The sequence below is a fragment of the Nuphar pumila genome, chromosome 6 (assembly GCF_984573655.1).
Source record: "Nuphar pumila chromosome 6, dmNupPumi1.hap1.1, whole genome shotgun sequence".
Taxonomy (NCBI): domain Eukaryota; kingdom Viridiplantae; phylum Streptophyta; class Magnoliopsida; order Nymphaeales; family Nymphaeaceae; genus Nuphar; species Nuphar pumila.
Window position 1 is genome coordinate 31869500 of NC_143254.1, and position 12636 is coordinate 31882135.

Sequence of the window (12636 nt, forward strand, 5' to 3'; positions counted from 1 at the left end):
AAGGTCCATTCCACCGAATAAATACCTATATCAATCACTGTTATGGCTGTTCAAATAAGATCTAGACTTTCATTATATAGCAGTCAACAACTATAGGATACATTTGCAATACATTTAAAACAAAATTTCTAACGTTTTCATTGTCCTTACAATATAAACACCGGTTAACCTATGCTATGTACCTAACAGGCAATCCATTGGGTTATTTGTTTCATCCTTGTTTTAATAAGATTACCATTGGCAACAGCAGACACGCCAATTGAATCAGTAAAAGGAACAAAACTTTCATAGTCGTATGAATAAAAGACCATTTAATGCTTGAGTAGGAGCAGCTGCAACCCTGTTATGTTTACAGCAATATTATGGTGTAAACTTCAAATTACAACCATAAACTAATCTCTGATAGGTAGATAACGGGGAAACCATTGAAGTCTTGGTTTCCTTCCGGTTTAATAAGTTTGCCTTTGGTAGTAGATAATATTTCGATTGATTTGATAACAACAAGAATACCAAATCTGCATAGACATGTGAATAAAAACAGTTTACTGCTTAAGTAGAAGGAACTGCCACATCTGTTACCCTTTCCAGCAGTGGCAGCGCCTGAGAGTATGGTGTTTGGTTGAAATAAGCATCTATGTCCATGTGCAAATCAAGTGAAAATAATAACAAGAACCACTATATCCATTTTCTTAAATGTATACAAGCTTGTTATCCAAGTATACCCTAACGATATGAGACACACTCTTATGGCTGCTGCATCATATTGTAAACGTAAATTTGTATCAAACAAGAATGCAATGAAGGATACATTCCCAACTAACAATGACCGGATTGACAATGTACAAAGAGGTGGAGATGAACAGCAGGTCCACGAGCAGAGATCTCCACTGGACGATCCCAGACAGATGCACAATACCAATCCTTACAGGCAGGAGTGAACAGCAAATTTTTAATCAACTGGAATCCAGGATATTACTTTAGTAAAGTTCAGAAGGTAGTTCAATCGATCATACGTGAACTGGTTCAACCTTCTGGATCCGAACGGACCCAAATCCCAAATCCTCTCAACTAAGCTCTATTCTGGGTCTTGTTTGGATCCTGAATCTAAACACAAGTATCCACATATTTTGAATATATACATGTATAATTTGCATATATATATATATTTTTACTATCTTTTCTCACGTTTGAGAAAAGGTCTAACCTTCTGGATCCATCTCAGGACTTTGAAAAGTCTATCTACTTGGATCACATTGGGATCCAATTCTGATTCAAGGTTGGATCCATATAATGGATCCAGTTATGTTTAACAGGTTTTGAGCGTTTCAGATTTTATTGAGAGTTCCGGCTCTGAATTATTCTGAACCCGGACCGGATCCACTAAATGGATTCGAGTTCTTGTTATTCAGTTTTACAAGTTCGGATCCATACTGGATTCGAACACATTAACTCAAGAGATTCATCGAATCCCTTTGGTGTCAATGTACCGTTGGAAGTGGGTTTTTCGGATGTCGATCTGGTGGATCCCCTATTGAGATCCAGTTCCAAGAATGAGTTTGTTGAAGCTCCAAACTTTCTTAACATCCAAAAGTTCATCGATTTATTCGTGGTTGATGAATTTCTCAAAATCCCGGGGATAATCCCGTATTAATTTTGATAAACCCAGAAAATTTGTGGACTTTACAATTCATTTTTCAGAGTATTTTTTTGTACCTGTTTTATTCTTATACATAAACATGAAAGGAGAGCCGGTCCCCTAGATTTGTAAAACGTTGCATTGTTGAATATCTTGAGGGCTAGAAAGGGTACAACTGTTTTCGTCCATCCTCTAAACATTGTGGCTTTCTAGACATGTAGTGTTTATGGATCATTTCTTATTCTGTTTAAAATTCTAAGAAAAAGCAAGTGAATCAGACTCCTTTTTTGATTTCATATTCATTGGAGGAAATCGTAGTACTCGACCATCTGTACCTCCATCTAGCCAGTTGTTTCTTATGATTCCTTTTTTATCCAACATCAATATTTTCTTGCAACTACTTCCAGGTCAGGCTTGATTGGCAAAAGTTTTGACTCATTAATGTGAATATGTGGTTCCTGTTGTGCATGTGGGATTTATTATTACTACTGGGTTGATTCATTTGTGGCCATTTCATGTGGTAACTGTTTCTTTGCCTCCAAAGACTACACTATGCTTTTTTCCTTCTCTTTAATTTTGTTGGAAATAAATTGATAGTAGTATCAGCATTTACAAATGGTGAAGCCTTTGTTTCTTTGATGTAGAAATGGTACGTTCGGTATCCAAGGGATGCACCCTGGTATGAATTTGTTGTCATACCATTGCGCTTTGAGCTCTTGTGTTCAATTATGATTCCAATATCTATAAAGGTATCTCTTCCCTTTCATGCCATCAATTCTTATTATATACTTATAATATGTTTTAACATTCTTTCTGCATGTTTCTTTGCTGACATTCTTTCAAAGTTTCAAACATAGGCCTGATCTGAGTGTGCAAAGAATGTGGCTTTCTGTTTATAGCCAAAGCTTGCACCATTGCGGCAAGATTGCTTGTCATGAGGATTGGATGTGCTGTGGTTATTGGTGCAATTTTTCTGCATGGCACTGATCATCATTTTCCATTTAAGAAGTTGCTGTAACTATCAACATGTACCACTACAGCAACAAATTTAATATTTCAAAATATGCATTAGTGTTTGTAAAATTGGTGCTGATGCTTTCATGTTTTTATATGGATTCATGTGCTGTCTAAAAGATATTCTGCAAATCAGCTTTGTCGTTTTCTGAAGCTATGCATTGTATACTTGCTGTACTTTCCCTGAAATGCCACCAGCAGTCAGCAGTTACTCTGATGCATGCAACGACTGTTTTAGAAGATGACATTCTGTGAAATTTGTAGGCATTTTTATTGGGAACAAATGAGAGAATGACTGGACACATAAAATTATGATTATTATTATCATTATTATTTGGTGCTGAAATGCTTTGATTATACAACAATGTTAGCTGTTACAAGATGGATGCTGCGGCAAGCATATCTTTTTTGAGCAAATCTTAGGATTTCAGAGATAGAAGTTGGAGCAGTTTTGCTAAAAACGCGCTTCAAGGCACAAAAAGCACACCTCGCCTCAAGGCCTTGAGGCACACATGTGTAGCTCCAAAGGCCCAAGGCGTTAACCTCATAGGCCTTGAGGCGTACGCCTCAAGGCAAGACACACCTCAGGCTGAGTCGCACACCTCAAATTGATTGGGTCAAATGGGGGCTACGTAAAAAAAAGAAAAAGAAAAAGAAAAAGGGGTGGGTGGGTGGGTGGGGGGGGGGGGGAGAGGCCCTATGGGTTAGGGCTCTCTCTCTCTCTCTCTCCTGCCGAAAGAATAAGACGAAGAAGAGTGCCACCAGGTATGTACCCCCTCCTCTCTCTCTCCCGTTTTCTCCTTTTCTTATTTCTCCTTCCCTTCTTATTCTTCTTCCTCTCTTCTTTCTTCTTCTTCCCTCCTTCCTTTTCTTCTTCAGTTCTTCTTCTTCCTTTCTCCTTCTCCCCCTCCTCCTTCTTCTCCTGTTTTTCCGTCCTTCTTCCATCCTTTTTCTTCCCTCTTTTTTTTCTTCCCTTCTTCTTCTTCTTCTTAATGGCTGATATTTGTTTTTGCAATTAATTGACTATATAAAAATTGTATATGTCAATTTTGTTAGTTTGTTTATATAAAAATCGTATATGAGAAATTGTTACTTTCAATTTGTGTAATTATTTGCAAATATGCATGTGACTGTGTATGTACATGTAATTGACTGTTAGATCATGGAAATTAAAAAGAATTTTTTGTTAACTGAAAATGTTTGTTTTTTTGTTTGCGAGATTAAGTGTAGATATGGATTGTTATGTGTGATTTTAGTAGCTTGATAGAGCTATTTTTTCAAACAAGCATGCATAAAAAATTAGCTTAATGTTTGTTTAGAACTTGGATGAATTTGTGTGCATTATATGGTGATGTTGAGGAATTCGATTGTTAGTGATTTCGTTACTTAAATTTTCATTGAATACTCTTATTTTATTTGTTAGATACTTAGATCAAGTCATTGCGTTAATGTTACTTTTACTGTTTTATGTTATTCTCATATTTTCGGTCTTTATTTGATATTTCCTATTTTATATTGGTCATTGCTTCACGAATAAAGCATTTTTTATTTATTTTTATTTTTAGTTTTTTTAAAATTGTTTTTAAAGTTTTTAAATATATATTTTTGAGGTTTACACTTTACGCCTCGAGGCTTATGCCTCACTTCATTTTTGGTGGAGCACTTCACTACGCCTCCATTTTTTTGACAACATTGAGTTGGAGAGAAAACATTAAAAAAGATTGTTCGTAACATGCATAATATATTTGTTAGCCACAACTATAAAGGATTTGTCTATTCTCAATTTTGCATGTCATATAATGTAGAAATTTCCAATTCGTTGGGATTGCTGGAAACTCCTGTGTTGACTTAATCAGTAGCAAATGAAACCTTAAGAATTTTTTATTCATACTCTTGATGAACAGAAACAAAATAATGAACCTGATCTCATTAATTGAAACTTGAGTTATACTCCTGTTGTGTAAACTAATGAAAGAAATATTGAAATGATAAGAGGCTGGAAGAAAAGAATGAAATGGGCCTGAAGAGTGTGCCTTCTGTGTATGCACCCCTAGTCTATACTTGAATGGTATATGACATTCTCACCTTCTTCCTTCCTCACTCCAAAGCAACCCTAGTGAACAGTACACTGTATTATCTTGTTAGCCATGCCATAATTGCAAATATGGGACTTTACCAAGTTAGTCAGCTCATGCATTGGAGGGCTGGTTGTGACTTGCGTTGAAGATTGTCATAGAGTTGATTACATAGGCACAGACATACATACATACACATACACATGTACATACTTTTGTACATGCATATATATAAGCACACAAATACATAAGTATATATTGTCATTTTATATAGATAACACTAATATCATCCTGTTTTTTTAATTTCATGAGCTTTTATTATTATTTAACAAGAAAATCTGATTCCTAGCAAGAAATCGTTTCTCCATTTGTTGCAAAGATATTATGAGAAAAGGCGATAAAGGTATTTGAAGAGCATACATTCTTGTGTTGAAAAAGAAAACCCTTTTTCCATTTGGTGATACAAAGTGACCATAATGAAAAAATAGGTACTTGAAATGAAGGCTCATTTGATTTGTCTCAAACCAAATAGAATTCAAAATTTTAGAAAGGATCATAATGCTTTTGTGAGTCTTTCAATAGTTTAAATAATAGAATGTATAGATTTCAAAAAATGCATAATCACTTTTTTATTAATCCAACTGCAATTTTTTTTTTAAATAAATGATCGTGGAAGATTTTTCATGCACTAAATTAGGTTACCATAACAGTTGTGTTTGTTATTTTCTTCTTCAATTATGATATTGTATCCTTTATAAAATTTTATGATTATTATATGTCTTATGCTTTTATTTGAGGGTCTAATGGAAAAAAAATTGAATGAATTCATACTATTGGTATTTCATGACACTGAAAGATCCTTGTCAGACGAGAGAAGAAAAACAAAAGGAGGTAGCAAGGAAAGAAAGAAGGGAAAGGGAAGAAGGTAAGAGAGAAGAGAGAAGAATGAAAGACAAAGGGAAAGGATGGAAGAAGAAAGTACTGGGGGAAGAATGAAGAGAAAAAAAAGGAACAGAGGGAGAAGTTGGGAACAAGATGAAATAGAGAAGGGGGAGCATGTATTAAAATGAGTAAGGAAGTGAAGAAGAGCAAGGTGGGAAAACAGAGGAAGAAGATCAAGAAGAGGAAGAAACAAGGGAGGCAAAACAGGAAGAGAAAGGAGTTGTAAAAATGCCTAGATCAGAAGATGGGAATGGCTGCTTAGGAAATATTCCAGTTTAGATGGTGAAGGGAAGCCAGTTTCTTTATCTTCTCAAACATGGTATTCTGGAAAGACGTCAAGACATGTAGTTGTAATCTACATCATTCGAATCAGTAAGCTATGAGCTAGATAAGTTCCCTCAAAAGTGAAACAAAAAGCATACCTTTCTAGCAAAGCAAGTGGGCATGGGAGTAGATATTCTTCATCAACTTCATGTAATATGTCAGGCAACAAGATAACTAACGGGTTCTTGAAATATTTAGGAAGCAGGGAAGGAATATCTTAATTTTCTCCTCTTCGATGCTATTAAATAAATTTCTATTTGACTTGATTAAATCTTTGGTGTTTCAAAATTTCCTCTTTTCAAATTGTAGCTGTTGGTGTGTCACATGATTGCATCACATGGTCAAATATCATGAAGAAATGTGGGAGAAGAAATGAAACCAATGTGGCCTTTTACACCATGCCGTTATGTCTAACATTTGGAAGGACACCACCAAAAGTTAGGTCAATAACACCCTATTAGGGAGCTCACCGAAGGGTGCTGTGTTTGCAAACCTAAAGTAATTGCAATTTAGTCTAGTTCATGTCTTTTGATAGAGGAATTTGGAGTGTGAAATGTTGTTGAGATTGTCAGGGACAATGGGATCGGTTATGTGACAGCTAAGGGAGTTGTTGAGAGTAGGAAAGTGAATATCTTTTTGGTGTCATGTGTTCCTCGCAGCATTAAATGCCTGAGGATATTGGCAAGTGTTTGTCTATTTCAAATATAACGACGAAAGCTGGGATGTTAATACATGTTTATGTAAGCAAACAATTTGGGGAATGTAGCAGTATGATACATCCCATTGTAGTATAATTGTTGTGCAATACATCCGTTATCAGAGCCCTTTTATCAGAACTAAGGGTGTAACTGGCTCGGGTATACCCGACCTGATGTCACGAACCAATTATAGCCGAACCGAACCGATATTGGTGGACCCATGGATTTGGGTCGGATCCAAAATATAGACCCCTTGTGAAAACGGGTCGGGTCTTGGGTATTGTAAATGAAGACCCGAACCTGACTGGACCTGACCCGATTATGTACCCAGACCCAAATGGTTCTCCATTTCTTATAACCGAACTGACTTGATTATGTAACTGAACCCTCTTTGTACCCAAACCGATTATACACCCGATCCTGAATCGACCCATACCCGACCTGACTACATACCTGTGTTAAAATATGTTGTAATTTCGTATATATATTTTATATATATAAGGTGATACATATACATATATTACATATGTATATGTATCTACCTATTATATATATAAAATATATATATTGCTAAGGGTAGCTTAGGTAAGGGTAGTTTAGGTATTTTACACATATTCACTTTCGTGAATATGGTTTGTATTTTTCCCTTTTTTCTTTTTTCTTTTTTTTCATTTAATGCATTGTACTTGCATTGGGAGGGGCCCAACCCACTAGTCGTTGGGCCCTCCAACGGTCACATTTGTGACCGTTGGAGGGGCTCCAACGACTATGTGGAGCCCCTCCCAAGGCCTTCTAAAAGCCCTATAAATATGGGGCAGCTCCTCTTGTATTTCTTCAAGGGTTTTGGGATTATAGCCCAACCTCTTTAGTTGTTTATGAATCTTATGAGTGCATTTGCACATTTGTGATTCCGTGTGTTGTGCTTGTTGTGCACAAGTGTTCTTGGTGTGTGTATGTTCACACATTTATTCTCAAGGTTATTGCGTTATCGACTAAAGTATCTTGTTGAAGATACTTTCACATGGTATCAGAGCCTCGTTGAAAAAGAAGAATTGCGATTCGCCCTCTCTTGCATTCCTCGAAAAGCGTGCCTTCAAGTTTTTTAAAATCAAAGAGGATCACCTTCTTCGAGCAATATTTTAGGAGCCTCTCTTGTCAAGAAAGACGCGAAAAGTAATTGAGGTACATATTATTCTTTGTCTTCTTTCCTCTCTAATGGGCGAAAAAGACTCCCATTTCTCTCTTGGGTTTAAGCTTAATGGCTCAAACTATCATGTTTGGGCCGGTAATATGGAAGCCCATATTAAAGGAAAGGGTTTTTGGGGTTACATTCATGGATCCATATCGGAACCGGAACCCAAAATTACCGTTATTGAAGGAGGGGATATTAAGATCCTTGAAGGGGATGAAAGACAAAAGGCCCTTGAAGAGTATTCTAAAAAACATGATGATTGGGAAATGAAGAACTTCAAGATCTTATCTTGGATTTTCTCATCCATTGAGACCAAGATAAACGCCAATATCATCAAATTTAAAAAGGCTTCCGAAGCTTGGGTATATCTTGAGAAAATGTACACCTCAAGAGATCTATCCCACAAGTACTTTCTCCAAAAAAGGGCTGACCCTCCAACAAAATGACATGACCATTCAGGAGTACTTTGCCGAATTATCCTCTATTTGGGACGAGCTCGCAATTCTTGAACCTAAATGGAGTGGAGAGGCAATCGAATTAAGGCACAAACAACTTGAAGAAGACCGGTTCTTCAATTTTCTAAATGGCCTTAGACCCGAATTTGAACAAGTTCGGTCCTCTCTTTTCTCTGCTTTCACATCCCCCTCACTTGAAGATGTTATCACCAAGCTTAGTGGTGAAGAAACCCGTATGGGGATTGGTAAAAATAATCCTAGCATTCTTGTTACTTCCTCTACTCAAGAAGATGGTGAAATGGCTAATGCCGTGTCAAGACCGGGAAATAACATGAAGACCTATAGCCTCCTCATTTCAAGAATCAAGGTCAAGGAGGAAATGATCGGTATGGCAAAAGAGACTATAGCAAATTGAATTGCTAATATTGTAAAGAACCCGGACATATCAAACCTATGTGTCCTAAATGGAAGAAATTGATTGCAACGGCTATGGCATCCCAAGTAGAAGAACGACCTTCTTCATCAAGTGAGTCTCTTTCTCTTCAACAAATCGTAGAAGCACTACAACCTCTTCTCAAGGGAGGTACTTCCGGAGCCGCTATATCATCTTCTTTCCCCGGTAAGACATCTTGGCTTTTAGATTCCGGGGCATCCTTTCACATGACCCCTAGCTCTTGCTCTCTTTCAAATTTTTCTAAAAATTCTTTTCCATCCTTTGTCTCAACCGCGGACGGAACATCTCTTGAGATTAAAGGAATAGGTAATTTTGAAAAACAAGACTTCTTTGTTCCAAAAATTCGTTTTATTCCAAACCTTAACATAAAATCTTCTTTCCGTCTCCCAACTCTCGGACCATGGTTGCGATATAAAATTCTCTTCTAATAAATGTTGGATACAGGATCGCCAGTCCGAGAGATTGATTGGGGAAGGCTCTAGAAGAGGAGACCTCTACTACGTAGATTTTCTTCAAGTTCCCAAGAGTCAATTTTGCAACGTCGTCCAAAACAAAGATATTCATGTATGGCATAAGAGATTGGGTCATCCCAATATTGTTAAAATCTCCTATTTGCCTTTTGTTAAACATCTTTGTAAAAGTGACTTTTGTGTAATGGATGTATTCTTGGGAAAATGAAATGTTTGCCTTTTCCTCAAAGATCCATGTTTACGACAAAACCATTTGAAATTGTCCATTTCGATGTACGGGGACCGGCTCCGGTAATGTCAAAAGGAGGATTTTCATATTATGTGATCTTTGTGGATGACTACACTAGGTTTTGTTGGATTTATTTTCTTAAACATAAACATGAAGTTTTCTCAACTTTTAAAAGTTTTCACATGATGATTTTAAATCAATTCAATGGATGTTTAAAAATCTTTAGGTCCGACTCTGGAGGAGAATACCTCTCAAATGAATTTAAAAGTTATCTTGAAAATTTTGGTATTCTTTACAAAAAATCTTGTCCGAAAACCCCTCAACAAAATGGGTTAGCCGAACGAAAGCACAGGCACATCATTGAAACAACTAGGACTTTACTCATTTCTCGAAACATTCCAAAAAATCTCTGGGCTGAGGCAACTCTTACTTCTGTCTATCTCATAAACAGACTCCCATCGAAAAATTTAAACAAAATTTCTCCCTTTGAAAAACTGTACGATAAGGAACCTGATTATAGCAGGTTAAGGGTCTTTGGGTGTAAATGTTTTGTTCTTACTGATAAGAATGACAAACTTTCTCCTAAAGCCATTCCTTGTGCCTTTCTTGGCTATTCTGAAACCTAAAAGGGGTTTCCTTGTTATGATACCAAAAGTGATAAATTGTATGTTTCCAGAAATGTGAGTTTTTTGGAAAATCTTAGTGGATTCGAACGTTGTGACCCTCATAATGAAAATGTGGATTATTCCTTTTTATTTGATTTACTTAATAAAGACGATGATACTAGTGATAATGAGTCAGATCAAAGTAACCCAAATGAATTTGAAACCGAGGAAAACATCTCCTTGCCTCCTTCGTCACATCAACATATTGATGAAATACCGAGAGACCCTATCACCTATACTCATAGAGATCAAAACAACTTTAGGAGTGCTCTTGACAGATATAATGATGTCATTCTCAGTGTCTCTCAGAATGAAGTAATCCCTCGTAGAACCGAAAGAAGTAGAAAGCCTCCTTCTAGGTTCATTTCCTATGACTCCTTTTCACCAAGATATAGAGCTTGCCTTAGTGCCATCCACTCTTATATAGAACCTAGAAATTTTGAAGAAGCACGAAAGTGCCCTGAATGGATTAATGCAATGAACAATGAACTTGAGGCTCTGAGAAGAGCCAAAACTTGGGAGTTTCAAAATCTTCCTAAAGGCAAGAAAACAATAGGGTGCAGATGGGTTTTTAAAGTAAAAACTAAAAGTGATGGATCCCTTGAAAGGCATAAAACTCGCTTGGTTGCAAAAAGATATAGTCAAGAATATGGTATTGACTATGAAGAAACTTTTGCTCCTGTAGCTCGTATGGTCACTATCCGATGCCTTATAACCGTTGCCTCTATCAACAAATGGAACATCTATCAAATGGATGTTAAAAATGCCTTTTTAAATGGCGATTTAAGCGAAGAAGTTTATATGGATGCTCCTCCTGGAATGGAGACTCCTAAGGGGAAGGTGCTTCGTCTTCAAAAAACACTCTATGGCCTAAAACAAGCCCCCAAGGCTTGGTATGATAGATTTAACTCTGTTATGATTGAGAATGGTTTTTCCTCTTGTTTTACTGACACTGCTTTATTTGTTAGAAAATCCAATGCAGGGATTGTAATTTTACTTTTGTATGTTGATGACATGCTCATTACTGGGAGTGACTCTAACGGGGTTAAGAGTATAAAATCTATATTAAAAGATAAATTTGAAATGTCTGACTTGGGTTTTCTAACGTATTTTTTGGGAATTGAAGTAGCATACTCTCTTAGAGGATATTTCTTATCTCAAACTAAGCTTGCTTCTGAGATCATTGACAGATCAGGTATTACAGATGAGAAGCTTTGTGAAACTCCCGCGGTAGTAGGAGCAAAGATGAAAATTGATGATGGGGTTCCCCTTTTGGATCCTACACCCTACAGACAGCTTGTAGGATCATTGATGTATCTGAGTATTACCAGACCAGATATATCTCATGCAGTCCATACTGCAAGTCAGTTCCAGCATGCGCCTACATCCGTTCACATGAGTGCCATCTTACGGGTCGTAAGATACATAAAGGGTACTCTAAATAAGGGAGTTTTCTGTCCTCTTCTTCTGACTTAAAATTGATTGCTTATACTGACTCTGATTGGGGAGGTGACCCAAATAACCGTCACTCCACCACTGGTTTTTGTGTATTCTCAGGAGACTCACTAATTTCGTGGAGATGCAAGAAGCAACAAAAGGTGTCACTCTCTTCCACAGAAGCTGAATATCGTGCCATGACAACTACTAGCATGGAGATTGTTTGGATTCATCAATTGCTAGAAGACATGAGGATTACAATAGAAGGGCCCACTAAGCTTTGTTGTGACAACAAGAGTGCAATCTACATTGCGAAAAAGCACACCTTTCATGAGCGGACTAAACACATCGAAATGGACTGTCACTATGTTCGTGAAGCATATCTCAAAGGAGTCATTGATCTTCCTTATGTCATGTCCGAATATCAGTTGGCAGACTTCTTTACTAAAGCCTTGTGCGCTTCGCGGTTCAACTTCTTGGCAAACTATCGGTCATCTTGCCCTAAGTTTGAGGGAGGGTGTTAAAATATGTTGTAATTTCGTATATATATATGTATATATATATATATATATATATATATATATATATATATATATAAGGTGATACATATACATATATTACATATGTATATGTATCTACCTATTATATATATATAAAATATATATATTGCTAAGGGTAGCTTAGGTAAGAGTAGTTTAGGTATTTTACACATATTCACTTTCGTGAATATGGTTTGTATTTTTTCCTTTTTTCTTTTTCCTTTTTTTTTATTTAATGCATTGTACTTGCATTGGGAGGGGCCCAACCCACTAGTCGTTGGGCCCTCCAACGGTCACATTTGTGACCGTTGGAGGGGCTCCAACGACTATGTGGAGCCCCTCCCAAGGCCTTCTAAAAGCCCTATAAATATGGGGCAGCTCCTCTTGTATTTCTTCAAGGGTTTTGGGATTATAGCCCAACCTCTTTAGTTGTTTATGAATCTTATGAGTGCATTTGCACATTTGTGATTCCGTGTGTTGTGCTTGTTGTGCACAAGTGTTCTTGG

At 36.8% G+C, this 12636-nt stretch overlaps 1 protein-coding gene across 2 annotated transcripts in view; it reads left to right on the plus strand.

Moving 5' to 3' along the window:
• The window catches only part of LOC149834557 (phospholipid-transporting ATPase 2-like), a 220273-nt gene that overhangs the window by 76444 nt on the left and 131193 nt on the right, over positions 1-12636 (plus strand). For both annotated transcript variants that reach the window (XM_090011481.1, XM_090011482.1), the window contains exon 8: positions 2281-2385. In XM_090011481.1, coding sequence (XP_089867607.1) covers positions 2281-2385 — 105 coding nt within the window. The remainder of the gene's footprint in view (positions 1-2280; positions 2386-12636) is intronic.